At 47.6% G+C, this 15,435-nt stretch overlaps 1 protein-coding gene across 1 annotated transcript in view; it reads right to left on the reverse strand.

Annotated features, from left to right (window-relative positions):
- Positions 1 to 7,050: 7,050 nt before the first annotated feature.
- The window catches only part of SLX9 (SLX9 ribosome biogenesis factor), a 46,520-nt gene continuing 38,135 nt past the window's right edge, over positions 7,051 to 15,435 (reverse strand). Inside the window, exons 4-6 of the mRNA XM_084289207.1 lie at positions 15,184 to 15,337; positions 9,304 to 9,372; positions 7,051 to 7,680 (exon numbers count right to left, since the gene is read on the reverse strand). Coding sequence (XP_084145333.1) covers positions 7,554 to 7,680; positions 9,304 to 9,372; positions 15,184 to 15,337 — 350 coding nt within the window. The 3' untranslated portion in view covers positions 7,051 to 7,553. The remainder of the gene's footprint in view (positions 7,681 to 9,303; positions 9,373 to 15,183; positions 15,338 to 15,435) is intronic.

A 15,435-nucleotide genomic window follows, 5' to 3' on the forward strand; every position in this document is an offset into this window, starting at 1 on the left:
CCCGCAGGGTGGTCATTCAGCTACTCAGCAGTGTCAGAGCACTGCTCCGCCCCTTTCAGCTATGGCATCATGGAGTTTGGCACATGCATTCACAAAGTTTTTTTGCCAACAACATGAAGTCTTCCTCCCTAAGGAGGATGCCAAACCATCAATCAGCAAATCAAGCACAGAGTCTCTAGTTTAAAGAAGTGGCAAGGTCATGGCCACCCCTGGACATCACAAATCAGCAATAAAATAGGAGGAGCTGAGGCCAGGAGCTTCAGAGAGGGCAGATGCTGTTGGGATGCACTGGAGCCTGGGTTTGACCAGCCAACTACCTGGAAAGCCCTTGAGAGCCAAGGGCTGGGAACAGCAATATCCCCCAAGTAAGCACCTCTCCTTCTTGCCTCCCCCTTGCATTGGCTGATTCCTGCCCCTCAATAGCTCAAACAGAGGTCACGTTGGACAAAAGGCATGCTTAAATATGGAGCAAGTTTTCAGCTGCGAGAACAGTCTGTCCTCTCTTCTGCCATTCATCCATCTGTCCTGCCAGGCTGGCTGAGCATGGGACAAAGGGGTGCGTGTGCTGGAGCTGCTCTCTCTTCTTTATCTTCTTCCCCTAGGAGGATGTCCCAGCATCATCTGCTTCACCTACACAGGCCCTGACATTTGTTCCCTTTGCAGCGGCTTCCTGTTTTGGATATTTCTTTGTCTCAGCTTCCTCTTCTACTTGTGCCACTGAAATCAAGATAACTATCCCAGGAAGATCAAGTGAATGATGTGTCACACGCTACATTTCAAGCTGCCAGCATCCTATGCAGTAAACTGCAGGCCGAGCATCATCAAGCGTCCCAGCGCCTTCCTAGCACCGAACAAACCAGCGCTGCCTCTGGCAGCCTCTTGAACACCACTGACCTTCCCCGCCCCGCCTGCCCCAGCACACAGCTGAGTTTCCCAGCAGCCACGACAGCCTCCAGACATCTTGGCTGGGTTCCTGTCTCCCAGCTGTGCCTCACTTGGTTGCAAAGAGAGCTCGTGCTAGACTGAAACACCAAAATCCTTGCTCGACTAAAGCTGTGCAGCTGGCTGCACAAGGGGTCTGGACCTCACTGCCACATCCTCACTGCCCCACGGCAGCAGAGCAAACCCGTAGGTGGCATCAGGGGATAGACGGGGCTCTACCATAGGCACAGGGACAACGAGCCACGCGGGGCTGACACACGTGGACCTGTGCAGCAACAGGAGTGTTTCATGTACGAACCACAGCAAGTTCAAACAGGGATACCGGCACCATCCCAGAGCAGAGGCACACCCCTTCTGGCATGAAACACCGATCGTTAAAGCAGAGAGAAACCCTTAGCTTATATTTTTATGTATCCTACTTGAAACCAGTGATCTGGGAAGTCCCAGAGCATTTGGATGCAAAGGTCTAAATATTAATGATGTTTCTGGCAAAGCCCAGTTTTGTTTGTGCTATTTAACAACGTCTTCATAAGGAAACAACTGACTTTGTTAAGAAAAAAAGCCACCACACAAATTCTCACGCCACTGTTCATCCAATAAATCTCCAACAGGAGAGTTGATCTTGACACCAGTCCCAGTATGAGCTGCCGGAACTCCCCCACCCACCCACCCAGGCTTATGGACCGGGCTGAGAAATAACAAGCCACGACTCTTGCTCCTCTGGCGCCAACAAAGGACCAGCTTCAGGGAGCTGAAGATGACCATTTATTCTGCATGTTTTTGGAAATGTTTTTTTCAGCATATAATGCATTTTCCTTTCATCTGTGCATCTTACCACCTTCATATATAGAGTGTTATTTTGTTGTTTTTAATCACAAGTCTAACTCTGATAAACCTTTTCTTTTTTTTTTTTTCCCCCCAGAGTTGGGGTTTACAGACTGGAAATTCATCTCTGTCTACCACTGGGCTCCTGCCAGCAGCATGCCAAGCCAGATGCCCCTCATGCAGTGCTCCCCAGGTCTCATCCAGCTGCTGCTCTGCTTCTGCCCTGAAATGCGGATCACTAGCTTCTGAGAGGCAACGCTGTCTTTTGCAGAGAAAATGTCTGAATTGGACTCTTTGTCAAAATAAAAACACAAAGCCAGCTACCAGATAAACTGAAGCAAACTGCAAGAGCAGAATCAGCAGATGCCCAGACAGTTATCATGTTGGGGAAGATTTACCATCACAGGGTACGATTTTCCCTTGCAAGGAAACAGCAAGTACAGAGATAAAGGAGATCCAATTAACAAAGCTTTACATGGATTTCCAAATGGCACGTGGCAATGCTCTTAAGCTCTTAAAGAATGCTCAAAAGCTTTTAAAGAAACTGAGCTGCTGCAGGATAAGAGGTAGAGACCTCCTGGGATTAGAAACTGGTTAAAGGTCAGGAAGTGAAGAGCAGGACTTCTTCCCTTAAAGAAGGAATCCCTGTGAATCTGGCTTGTTCTACATCTCCTTGGGCATTCCGGAAAAAGGCAGGACAAGGAAAGATGATGACATGTCTCGGCAGGACAGCTATCAAGGGCAGAAAAAGCAACGGACAAAGGATGCCGCAAAAAAGCTATGGTGAAACCCATGCTTCAGGGCAGGGACAAGCCACTAGCAAAGCTGTGGTCAGATGATTCACCTCCCTCCTCTCTCATGTAACGTGTGGATGAAAGGAAGATGTGCTGGTGCCAATCTCATCTGCTTCCAAAACATTGAGCAGCTCAGTATTGCATGCAACTGTATTTCCTCAGGCTCCCTCTTGCTGCTCTTGCTACATCTGCAAGGAACCCATCTTGGGTTAGCTTCAGAAGTATTTGCACTGTAGATAACAAGCAAAATAAACACCTCCACGTGCCCAAGAGGCTTCATAAAATCCGGGAAATGTAAGGATCAGCTAGGGAAGAGGGCATGTGGAGGGAAAAATAATGCCTTGCAGAGAAAGGGTTTGCTGCTCTTGCTGGAGCGTGCAGGAGGGAGGTCACTAATACTGGGTCTCTGTTCTGCCAGGCATACTCAGATTTTACCCCATTTTTTCTTCGCTGGAAGGGGAAAGAGTCACTGTAGCTTGAACCTCTCAGATCCTCCTGCACGCTAGGCCGGCCACACACCCTTCAGCATGACTGGCCAGAGGCAGCTTGCTGACTGGAGCAGCCCCTGTGCTGAGCAGGCAGAGCATGCAGGGACGGGGATGGAAGAAAGAAGTTCAGCGCTACTTACTATTCAGAGGAAAATTCTGTAGTCTTTCTAGTGTCCCAGGATCTCCATTTCTGCCAGACACTCTGCTCCCTGGGGAACTGACTTGTGGAGCTGGATGGGCGACAAGACCCAGCCCAGGCTGCAGCACGGAAAACAACAGCTGGGCTGAGTCACAGCCTGCTTGGGTCCAGGCAGCAGAGAAGAGCAACCATGCTGAAGCAGAGGCCCAAGGCTCCTATCACCAGTGCTCTGCACTGGTTGCCACTGACACCCCAAGCACTGGGTGAGGAATGCAGCCAAGGGCTTGGAGTTGCATCAGACCAAGGCATGAGCCAGGCACTGCTGCCAGGCACAGAGGAGGTGGAGAGGGTGGATGTGAAAAAGGTGGTTTTAGTTTGCTTTTAGTTTCTCACTGCGCTAGTCTGCTAGTGATAGGCAATAAATTGCATTAATCTCCCTATGCTGAGCCTGTTTTGCCCGTGACGATAATTGTTGAGTGATCTCCCCGTCCTTATCTCAACCCTTGAGCCCCTTCCATTGTATTTTCTCCCCTTTTTTTCTTTGAGCAGGGAGAGTGAGAGAGCCGTTGTGGTGGATTTCAGCTGCACAGCAAGGCAAAACCACCACAGAAGGGGACCAGGTGACTCCTTGCATGAAATGTGCTAGGAAAGCTTTCCAGGGCAGAGAAGCCATCAAGTGGAAGAAAGGAGGGAGTTTGCATACATGCCATAGTGACTGGCTTGTGTTAAATGAGTAAGGACCAGGTCCTGTGATTCATCATGCTTTCATGAGACATGCAGCTGGCCTGAAGCAACCTCTGGCCAGAAGCAACAAAGTATGAGGTGCCACTGCTGGTACCAGGGAGAAACATAGGTGTTGCAACAGTTGCTATAAAAGAAAAAGATTCAAAAAAAAATAAAAAAAAAAGCCTTTGCAATCTGTGAATCAAGGACAACTACCCATGAGTGCTGGTAAAGGAGAATCTCACTCCACCCACCGCACTGGGTTCTTTGAGTGTAGCAGAAAATATCCACTGGCACCACCAGATGGGCAGGATACCCAGGTTTCTGCTTTCACATACACTTTCTGTGAGCAAAATCATCAACAAGAAAGAAAAGCAGCTGCAAAAAGCAGCCCTATTTTTTTTCCCAGCCCTGCGTTTGCAGTACATTCACTGCTTACTCACATCTTGCAAAGTCTAGAGCTGCCAGGTCAGGCCCCTGCCCTTCCCTCCAGCATAACTACCCTTTACAGCTTGGAAGCTATTTTTCCCCACCCTGCTATCTTAAAGAAAACAAAACAAACAAAACCAAATAAAAATCAACCAAATAAATAACTAAACAACAACAAAACCCATCAACCAACCAAACGACCAACTAACCGACCAAAAAAACGCATGAAGGCTTTTATCATCCTGAAAACATGCCAACTGAGAAGACAACTTTGCGTCCCAGATGCCTGTTTCCTGGCAGATTGCAAGTTCTTTGCTCAGCTGCAAGGATGGTGTGGGCAGGAGGTGCCTGCAGCAGCAGGTTGTGAACTACGCTTTCAAACAATCATCTTTAACTGCTGCTAAATAGGCAGGGGACCAACATTTTCAAACACTGGGCTAAGCAATGCAAGAACTAGACAACGTTAGCCCATCCAAGGTAAAGAAAAAGCATGCCACGTGATGCACAGTGATACTGCACATGGAGATGAAAGGCCACCAGCATGAGCACAGCCACCATGGAGTGGGGTCACTCAGATCAACACCTTCACTGCTGCTATCCCCCACCTCTCCAGTTACCCCTGTGCTTCCCAGGTAATAAGACGTCAGCTGTCTTGGCTCCCAGTGATTTGAAAGGAAAGGATGAGACACAGCAACCACACTGAGTAGGGGGAAAGTGTCAGATGACTGAGGTGTTGGTGTCCAAATTTACAGTGACAGATCAATTCTACACACCAGCTTCAGCCATAAACACTGCAGCTGGCAACCTAAAGGCACCAGGCTGAGACATGTGAACAGCCCTTGCTTTGATGCCAGCCTGGAAGAGCAACACAAACTACACAAACCCTTCATCCTGATGGTGTCTTTGAGGGTCCAGACGAAGTGCTCAGGTCTGGTTTTACACACAGAAATCCCTTTTCCACTCCAGACCCAAACTTCTGGGCTTATTCTATTACAAATTACACCAGATGAAAAAAAGGATGCGCTCCTGTTAGTATTTATTTTTCAGAGACAAAGCAAGGCGGTCCCTTGGCATGTGACCCATGCAACATCTACCCCAGAGCCTACCTGTACCTAGCTCTTCTGCCAGCTGAGAATCTGCCCTAACACTGCAGATCAGGCCATCCAAGCAATAATTCAACTTGAAGTTAATTGGACCTGTCTGTGAGAAGGAAACCAATCATCTGGTAAGACAGAAAATGATATCCTTTCAGATTTCTTTTCACCCCAGGGACAAGTTATTAGGAAGAAACTGGCGTGGAGTAAATGGGCATGGGACCATCCAACTAACCCTTCAGAGGCCTTAAAGGATGGTCTTGTCAGTCAGGCACAATGCCCAGGAAATCAGGGCTTGTTGAACAAAACCACTGCTCCTGCTGGAGCACAGTCAGAATGCACAGCCTGCATCTCTGAGGGGAGGGATACAGGCAGCCAGATCATGCCCAAAGCACAAAACCCAGGATAGGATTTCATAAACTTGCCCACGGCTTCTCTCCAACTATCTCACCATTTTATGACAGAGCAGAGTGGCACATTACCACTGCTGTAAATAGAAGTGCAAGGGAAGGAAGTGAGGAAGGAAGTGAAGAACAGCCACTGCTTGATCTGGCCCTGCAAGGAGGCCAGGGCTCTCTTAACGTGATATGAAAACATGGCATCTAAAGGTATCTAAAAAAAACAAAAAAAAACAAAAAACAAACAAACAAACAAACAAACAAAAAAAAAAACAAGACAAAGAGAGCTGCGAACTCCCACATAGTGCAGAAGAAAAGCAATAAACGTCCTCCAACATGTCATGAAAGCCTTCTTACCTGCCTCCTGCCCTCCAGACATGCTGAGTGCCCTATTCACTTGCTAGTGAACAAGAAGACAAAAACAAGAGGAGCAATCCTTATATTCCTTTGTACTTGGATGTCTTCACCTTCTTCTCTTGCCTTCCCTCCTTTTAAGCAGAGGATCCTGTCTTTCTCAGGAGCCAGCTAGCTACAAGACAGAGCAAATGGGTTAACAGTATGCTTATGGACAAAACAAAACCCAAAACCTCAGCTTGGTCTATATCTTAGTCACATCTTGTGCTGCTGGGAGCCACAACCAACAACAGCAGCCACAGGCCAGCACTTCAGAGCTGGGGCTGCAGCTCAGTGAAAGTAGAGCCATAGAGTGTCCTGGTCCCAGGGCCACCTGCCCGTCACTGTGTCCAGCCTGGCTCACAGGAGCGTGAGGCACAGAGGGAGCTGCAGGGGACTTCTCTGGCACAAGTCCCAGGCACCAGGAATGGAGGGCCTGGAGGGGAAGACTCAGATTCCTTAGCTCTGCTGCTTTCAGAGCAACTGCTGGGAACAAACCCACACTGCCTGCACAGAGCATGTCCTCAAGGCCCATGGTCTCCATCTTCATTTGGGGTGACCACACATCTGCAGGCTCCTCATGCCAGGGAACCTCTTCTGGGCTGAAGCAAACCTTTATTGTGAATTAAACACACTCTGCAATGATTTCAGGTGTCTTCTGTTGCATGCTGCAGCAGCAGTCTAGCGGTTCACTATACACTTGGAAGAAAAAACATTCTTCTACATAATTTTTGCAGTGATGGGAATAAGCTCATATTTCAATTAGTACTTACCAAAACAAGAGCCAGACAAACTCAGTACTGTGTGAATGCATTTATTACAAAGCTAAATTCTTCACATAAAACAATGTCTCTGAACAGCAGCATCAGTCCTTACACAGATCTACAACAACCTTCTGGGCCTCAGGGCTTGGGGTCTTAAACAATCCCAAAACAATAGCAGTGAACCTCTTTTCATAGTTGTCAGCAAGGATTGGGAGGAGAGGGAAGAAAATGCAGATACATTGCCACTGGCACAAGTTAAGAAATTGTGCCTGCTCACGAGAAGAGAAGAGGTGTCAAGACACTTCACAGGGAGCTTAATGTCTGCACAAAGATCTCGCAGAACACCCTGCTCTCTGCAGGCTGCTGGCCAAGGAGCAGCCGCCACTGTCAGGAGAGAACTGCATTATTCCTGCAGACAGAAAACACGATCGTGGGGTTTAAGAATACGCTGGACTCTTTTCAGAGGACTGACATGGCTGAGAGGTCACGTTAGTGATGTGTGCTCGTTTGTGGCCTGGAGCCCTTGCACCAGCTCCAGCTGCACATTTGGTCCCAGCTGACGCCCTAGAGGGGTTTACCTTCCTCTTCCTGCCTCAGCCTCTTGGAGAGATGCTCACTGATGGCCATGAGGGGGTTGGCTTTGTACGTGGGATTTGCAATGACCTCATGAAACCTTGCCACTTCCTTCTCTCTGAGGAGAGAAAAAAAAAACAAACACACAATTGGTTCATGCAAAAGGAACTGAGGAGATAAGAAAAAAGCTCATAAAATAGTGGGTTTCTATCCAGACAGAATTGCCCTCAGTGTAAACCTCATAAAGAAATGATGCAAGAAATGGACCTAAATTTCCCAAGAACAATGCTCAAATTGCTGCTAGCTCTGTGAGAGCCAGCAGCTCAATCTCACGTCACAGACAGAAACTATCATATTAGTGTCCCTCATCACTTGGAAAATTTTCAGAGCTTTTCACTAGCAAATTGGGAAAAAGAGATTGTGGGTATCTGGTAAATCCACACAGAATGAAAACTGCTTCAGAGTGCATGAGCACAGAAGCAGATTCTGCCATGACCCTTCAGCTTCTCTGATAAACCAAGGAAGGGCTCATCCAGAAAGGCAGAACTGAGCAAAAAAGGCATTGCAGCACAGATACTAGGGAGTTTCAGGCAGAAAAGGATGTTCACAGAGTGCTGAAGAGTAATGTCGGGATCTGTAGACTGACTGTTCTCAGCCCCAGTGTGAAGCGGAATGGCCCAGAACTGACAGAAACAGCAGAAGGCGGCATCACAGAAAGCAAACACTCTCAGAGCACAGGGCCTAGCTCCAGGAGAGCTGCACTGAGGGACAATGAGGTTCGTGATGCCTGGTGTTGGTATAAAATATCCAGTAGATTATACAGAGGAAAAAGGAATTGCTAAAATCTTAGCAAAGTCCAGGAATTACTCAAAAGTAATTGAGTGTTTCACTTCACAAGAAACTGTTTGGCAAATGCCAATGCACAGCTGTCCCCATAAGGGATGTAAGGCTTTTATGTTGACATTCCAGAGGTGTTCCAGCAGAGCAGCTGTAAGCCAACTGCAGACATACAAGAGCTCCTCAACCGCTCAAGGCTTTCCAGAAGTGTATCAGCTAAAACTACACAGGCCTAGTGTCTTAAGAGACGGAGCCACAGCTGAGTGCTGCAGCCCCAGCTCAGCAAGCTGAGAAAAGGGACGTACCTCCTGGCTGATAACCACGTTGTCTGTGCCACACAGAGGGACACAGCATGTGCATTGTCACTTGGTACAGCCAAAAATCAAGACAACTGTGGCCAGTAGAAACAGTTGGTGTGGGTTTGTCCTAAAAGCCCAGAGACCTTACACAGAAGGCCCAAACCAGGTCCTTCTTTTTCAATAAGACAGGAAAAATGAATTCTTTAAGGAGAAGTGCAGCTTCCTGTGCTCTCTTAGATGTTATATGAAACAGAAGTGCAAATAGACTGAAACCATCCAGAATTGACTGAGTCTGGTATGGACTGAAATAGAAGGATACCTGCAAATAGCCTGCACTATGTAAAGGGGCAATTCAAAGCTGCCACCAGTTCTAGAGCCTTCAGGTGTGTTAAGACTGAAACACTGGAACTGTTTGCACAGAGGTTTTGTAATTTTTATCCTTGGAGATACTGAAAACCCAGTGGGATGTGGTCCTCAGCAACTGGCTGTAGGTGACCCTGCTTGAGCAGAGGGGTGGACTAGAGCACCTCCAGAGGTCCCTGCCAACCTCAACCATTCTGCGATGCTGAGCAGGAAGACTGGACATCTGGTAACTGAGTACTTACAAAAGCCTGTGTTTCTGAGCTTGTTTCATCAGACAGAAGTCCACGGGTTCTGACTTTGCTTTTACGTGCCTGTGAAGAAAAGCAACAGAAGTGAGTAAGTGCTATAGAGGAGAGATAATTTATCAATTGCTGAGGAGATGGAAAGAATCCAGTGACTCTGCATCTGCCTTCCCAGAAAGTACAGGTAATTGTCCTGCATGGAAATTGTCCCAAAAGGCAATTATTTCCACAGCCAGACAGTAATGGAAATACAAACTCCTTCCGCCACAAACTGATGACAGCTCTGGAGTCATGACTGAACATGCAGGAGGCAAATGAACTAAAGAAAAATCGGATTACTTAGCTCTAGAATGGGTCATTAGATGGCCACGCCTGGATGCCTGATTTCTGCTTATCTGTAACTTCCAGGTCAGACCAATACTGTTGCTAAGAGAGAAGATCCCAACAAACTTCCCCTCCCCACCAGTCACACGTTACCCCTGCACATCTTGTGCTCCTTGCTCATGCTGCAGAGCTCTAGCAGTTGTACACATAGTTTATAGGCAGTGCCATGGTTACTCAGCAAGAATAGGAAGCTGCCAGCCTTGCTACTGACCAGTCCTGCAGTGGGACCACTGGTATATAAGGCATCACTTCTATTTTAAGAATTGCCGTATTCCTTTCTGCCTGCAAACACATATCCTCACCAAAGGTTTGCCAGTAGAAGTTAGCTGCAAACACATTAGCTGAAGGGAAAGCACAACAGAGCCTTCTCTTTTGCAATCAAATACAGGCCCTAAAAACCCCATAAAATTTCTAGACAACTGATGCATTGTCAGGAACACAGGACAATGTGCAGCTGAGGTACAGCGGCAAGCATAGATCTGCACTCTCTGCACCCATTTCCTATTGCTGGGCAAAGTCCAAGGAGACCAGAGGTGTAATTCCATTCTGCACAGGTGCTGAAAGCATGTGATGCCTCATGCCAGGCAGCAGTCGAGATTTGTAATAAAGACAACTGCTGAGCTGAAGCAAAGGACGTGCAGGAAGGGCAGGGGCTGCTTTTGGGACTTGAAATGCACAAGGAAGGAAAGCTGTGGGGGAACTAGAGAGCAGGAATAAAAAAAAAAAAAGCTGCTGAACTAGAACAGCAATGGTACGTTGGCAGCTGATGGGCAGAGCTTCTGCATGCAGGTGCTCTGAGTTCAGAGCAAATCAGGACCTTGGAGAGGAAGGAGGGATCTGACTGAAGATGAGAACTAGCAAGGGACAGCACAAGGCACTGTTTGCTGCAGTGTCAGAGCCTCAGAGCCTATGGCTGCTCCTACCAAAGGATCACATGACATAAAGCCTTGGGCAACACAGCAAAAATAAACCAAAAGGCAGGAGTCTGATCCCACACTAAATCTGTGCACCAGGCTCCCAGCCTGGCCACAGCAGGACTACCTGACTCTCCCTGCTGTCACCTCTGAGAGTGTGTTTTGGGAAAAAAAAAGAGTCCCCTTCTGTTTTCCTCTCTGACCTTCTACCCTCCACGCTTTCATTCTGCTATTTTCCCATTCTCCCTTTCCTCCTCACCACCTGCTCCATGCCTCTCCATTTCATCATCCCTCCCCATCCGATCAGTTCCTGCTCCTCCTCCTCATCTCTCCCTCTCTCAATCCTGCCTCATTTCATTTTTCCTCAAGGGGGATCCTGGTGTTCTCAAGCTGATGAGGGCTGCTCTCGCCACTGCCCCAATCACATCTGCTTTCCCTCCAGCCCAGGATGGTGTGCCCCAGTGCCAAACCTCTCTGACAAACCAGACAAACCCAAACAAGGTGAATGTGCATCAGCCAGCCTCCACAGCACACAGCCTGCAAAGGAAACTGAAGCCAGGCAGATCAATGTCCACACACTGCTCGCTTGCAGTCCCTCTCGAGGTCACCCTGGCGTTACACAACAGACCTGCCAGCACATGAGGAACAGCGATCAGCAGGAGCACACAAACAGCTCTCATCATGCTGCTGCATCCACTGGTATTGCAAGGCACAGAAAAAGCAGGAAGCATCTCTGCTCTCCTCACATTCATTAACCACTTGGCACAGGAACAGTTTCCTGGTCACAGTCCCAGTTTGCCTAGCTTGCTCATGGAAGCAGGGAGAAATCCCTTCAGAAATTGGATGGCAACCCATGGTCACCGGGGCAGGGGCTTGCAGACTCTGTATTCACCACCAAGTTGCCATTGCAGGCCCTTCAAAGATGAGCAGCTCTGCAGAAAGTGAGGACAAGTGAATAAAAGCCTTTCTCAAGTACATCACAAGGCCCTTCAAGATCATGGGCCCCAGAGGGACCCGTGCCTCTGCAGCGTACCAGGAGAGCTGGGCCTGCATCAGGGTGCATCAGCCCACTTTTGCTTTTAGCCACTCCACTATTTAAAGGGCTCAGTGCTTCTGAAGGCTTTTCAGTGCTGTGCAACAGCTCTGCCCTGCTGGTCTGACACGTTTGAAGGGTTGTTGCCTGACTTTCCCCCACCAAACCACCAACATGCTGCCTGCTCACTTGGACTGCGAATGCTAGCCCTGTTTCATTACACTTCATTGCCTTCATCCATTATAAAACTGAGTAAAATCTCACTGTAATGCTCTCCTACCCAGCAGGAGATCAAATTCCTGGAGAATCTAATCTTTTATTAATAACGCTGACAAATCACCAGAGTATTACCCTTCATTTATGTAATGATTCAAATCCTATAAAAGCTTTCTCTGGCTATTTCAAACACTTTAGCGCACACATCCTCATGCAGTACAGGAAACCACAAGCAGGCAAACAGACTGCTCCCATGGAAGAATCACACCGTAGCTCTTTCATGCCTCTACCAAGGGGGACTGCTTTTTGGCTGACACGTCACAAGCAATCTGTGTGACACCAGTCAAAGCTGAGCTCCCACATCTGCTGTGCCACCTGCAGATAGTCCTGACCAATTCCAAACTCTCAGCCAAAGCAGGACTTCTCTACCCTCCTGTGCCACAGCCCCACTGGGCTTTCTAGGTATCACAGCAGTGCAGCATGAGCTCAGGCTTCCAGCAAGAGAGGGGGGCTGCCATGCTCACACAATGAGATCTGGGTTTGGAGAGAAACAGAGCCATCAGTGCTTCTCTGAGGATGTCGAGCTACAGATCTGTGCAAGAGCACAGAAATCTTCCATGAGTACCACACGTCTTTTGCTATAAAATGTATTACAGAACAGAGGAGTGATTGTAGTGAGTCAGCTGAAAGGACTGTTTTGGCCAGTACTCTGCCTTGAATTCTGCAGCAGATGGCCAGGGAGGGGTAAGCACAGGGAAAGCGTATGGCCACAGCCTCACCAGCACTCACAGAGACTTTGAGCCAGCTTATATATGTGCAGTAACCCTCCACAGCACTCTCTCACTGGATTTGTAGGTCTCACCTGAACCCACAGGTTTCCCACAGTCACAATATCCCTCAGCTAGGAACGGTGCAGAACAAGAGAGCCTCCTTCTGCTTGCACTGAATCTGCAATTTGCTGGCTTTGTTTGATGTCTCTTATTTCTCATAATGGAGAAGACAAACTATTTCCTAACCACATAACACTTGATTTTATAGACTATTACATTCCCAAGCCTTTTTGTCTCCAACTTCTGTCCAGGCTGAGGACTCCCAGCTCACTAAGTGATCCCTCCGTGCAAAAGCTGAAGCTGTGCCAGACCCTTCATAACCATCCTTGTTAGCCTTCTCTGAGCCTTTTTGAGTTCTACACTATCTTTTCAGATTAAAGTAGTAGATTATATATACAGTAGACTATATATATATATATACATATATATTTGTAATGGGGAAAGCAATCCTCAGAGGAAGCAACCTACCTGTTTTATTTCCCCTGCACATAGTTTCTTCAAGCCATTTCCCCAGATTGCTAGGACTCAGCCTCCAAGAGGGCTGGGAGACAATGCTGAGGGAGAATAGCTCCTAAACACGACATATATGGTTGTGGCACATTATCACAGAAAGAGGGCAAACCCACCTGCTTACACTCAGATTAAGCCCTGGCCCAGAACTCCACTCAACCAACTCTCAGTGCTCTGAGGTACTGTGTGTGTACTTTTGCTACTTATTCCCACTGAAAGAGAGGACAGACTGACTGAACAGCTGCTTAAAAAAAAAAAAAAAAAAAAAAGTTATTCAAAGAATTAGGAGTCAAGTTAAGGAAGAAAATATTTCCCATGCTTAGATGCAAGGTACTCAGTTGCTGTTTGTCTGAGGGGTGACTTTCCAGAAGAACAGAGAACTGCCAACTCAGCCATGCTCTGTAGCTGGGCATCCCATCTGGGTCAGAGTTCATTTCTGGGGCATCCAGCAAATCACAAGAGGTTTCACGGTAGTTGCAGCCTTGATCTTCAACCAAAGAAGAGGGTGCTCTGCCAGGCAGCTTTATACTTGGCTGTTCTCTAATCCAAATGCTTGCTTATTATGGTCAAAACAAGTCTCTAGTTCTAACCCATAGTGAGCAACTGGAGAAGAGGTGTGAGCATTTGTGCATCATGCAGAGATTTTATTCTGCACTGGGGGATGTTGCAGCACAGACTGAAGAGCCAGACATAGCACTGCATTTCCCTTGAAAAGGAAAAAACACAAGGGCAATTGGAATGTACCCTAAGCCTGGCTGGGATGGTTGAAGTATTACTGTCAGAGGATCAGAAACAGCTCTTCACTTTCAGTACAGCAAAGGGAAGAGAAAAAACATCTTCCTGCTCTCGCCCAAAATCACATTCCAAGCCAACAGGGTGAACAGAGCCTGGCCAGAGAGTAAGGCTCTGCTCAAAGGGCTTGAATTGCTTCAGGAGGAAGCCTGACGGTCTGCAAGGACAGAATGCCAGGCTTCCACACAGCCAGAGGCTCAGGCAGGAAGGAAGCCAACAAACCTAGCAGGCAGCATTGTGCTTTGAATCCTAACCCTCCAGATCTGCTCTCCTCTGTCACACTACGGCAGTGTGAATTTGGGTAAGCCACCATCCCCATTTTCACCACTTGTAAAACAAGAATTAATCCCCTTTGAACAGTACAGATATAACCTGCTAGAGGATGAAGCATCAAACACCATTTGCCGATAGCGATGTTGAGAACAACTTTCATTACAAAAAACACACCTCAACTGCAAATTCACAGGTGGGCTAAGCAGCATTACATTCTTGACACTTGTGTGTCAGTCCTGCAACTCCCAGAACATCCCACTTCTCCCAGCCTGTCTCAAACCAAGTCTCACCTGAGCTATACAGTTCCTCTCTTAACTGTGGATTTAGAAGTGTAGTGGGTTCACGTGGCAAGGTTTTGGTAGCAGGGGGCCACAGAGGTGGCTTCTGCGAGAAGAATCCAGAAGCTGCCTCATGTTAGATAAGGGCCTCACTGATGGCCAGAGCCAGGCCAATAAGCAATATTATCTGTGCCTTTGTGAGAGGAAGTGGAAGAGGTCAGATGGGGGGAAGGCGTTTTTGGTTTCTTTCCTTTGTTTCTCACTTCTCTAGCTTGTTAGTTAATATGCAATACATTTTACTATCTCCCTACGCTGAGTCTGTTTTGCCCGTCATGATAATTGTTGAGCAATCTCCCTGTCCTTATCTCAACCCTTGAGCCCTGTGTATTGTATTTTCTCCCCCGTTCCCTTTTGGGGCGGGGGGGGAAGGAGTGAGAGAGCAGCTGTGATTGAGCAGGGCTGCCCACCACAGACACATTTATTGTAGAAAGTGATTTCATGGTAAGGTGTGAAACATAGTTGAGAATGAGGTCCTGTTCTCCTAACTCTGGGCATCAAGCTTGCAGTGCCAGTAGCTACAAGCTGAGCAGAAGGCCATTTTATCCTGGAGGAAAAAGAGAAATACACAGCCCATTCCAAAAGACACATACCTCTTGGGTGGCTTTCTGTCCCTGACACCTGCGGTCAGGTCAGAGAGCTCAGGTAGGGCTTCCATCAATGGCTGCATGTCTCCCACAACAGGTGTTGCCTTCCGTTTTGCTTCAGCTTTTTGCTTCTGCTTGGCTAGCTTCACGCTTTCTATTTCTAAATCAGAAATAAGACATTATTCGGGTAAGTGGAAACGTTTTTCAAACCGTGATCTCCTCACACAGGCATGCAGTAGACAAGGGAGAAGTATTTAA

This window comes from Netta rufina, assembly GCF_964035555.1.
Source record: "Netta rufina genome assembly, chromosome: 6".
NCBI lineage: Eukaryota > Metazoa > Chordata > Aves > Anseriformes > Anatidae > Netta > Netta rufina.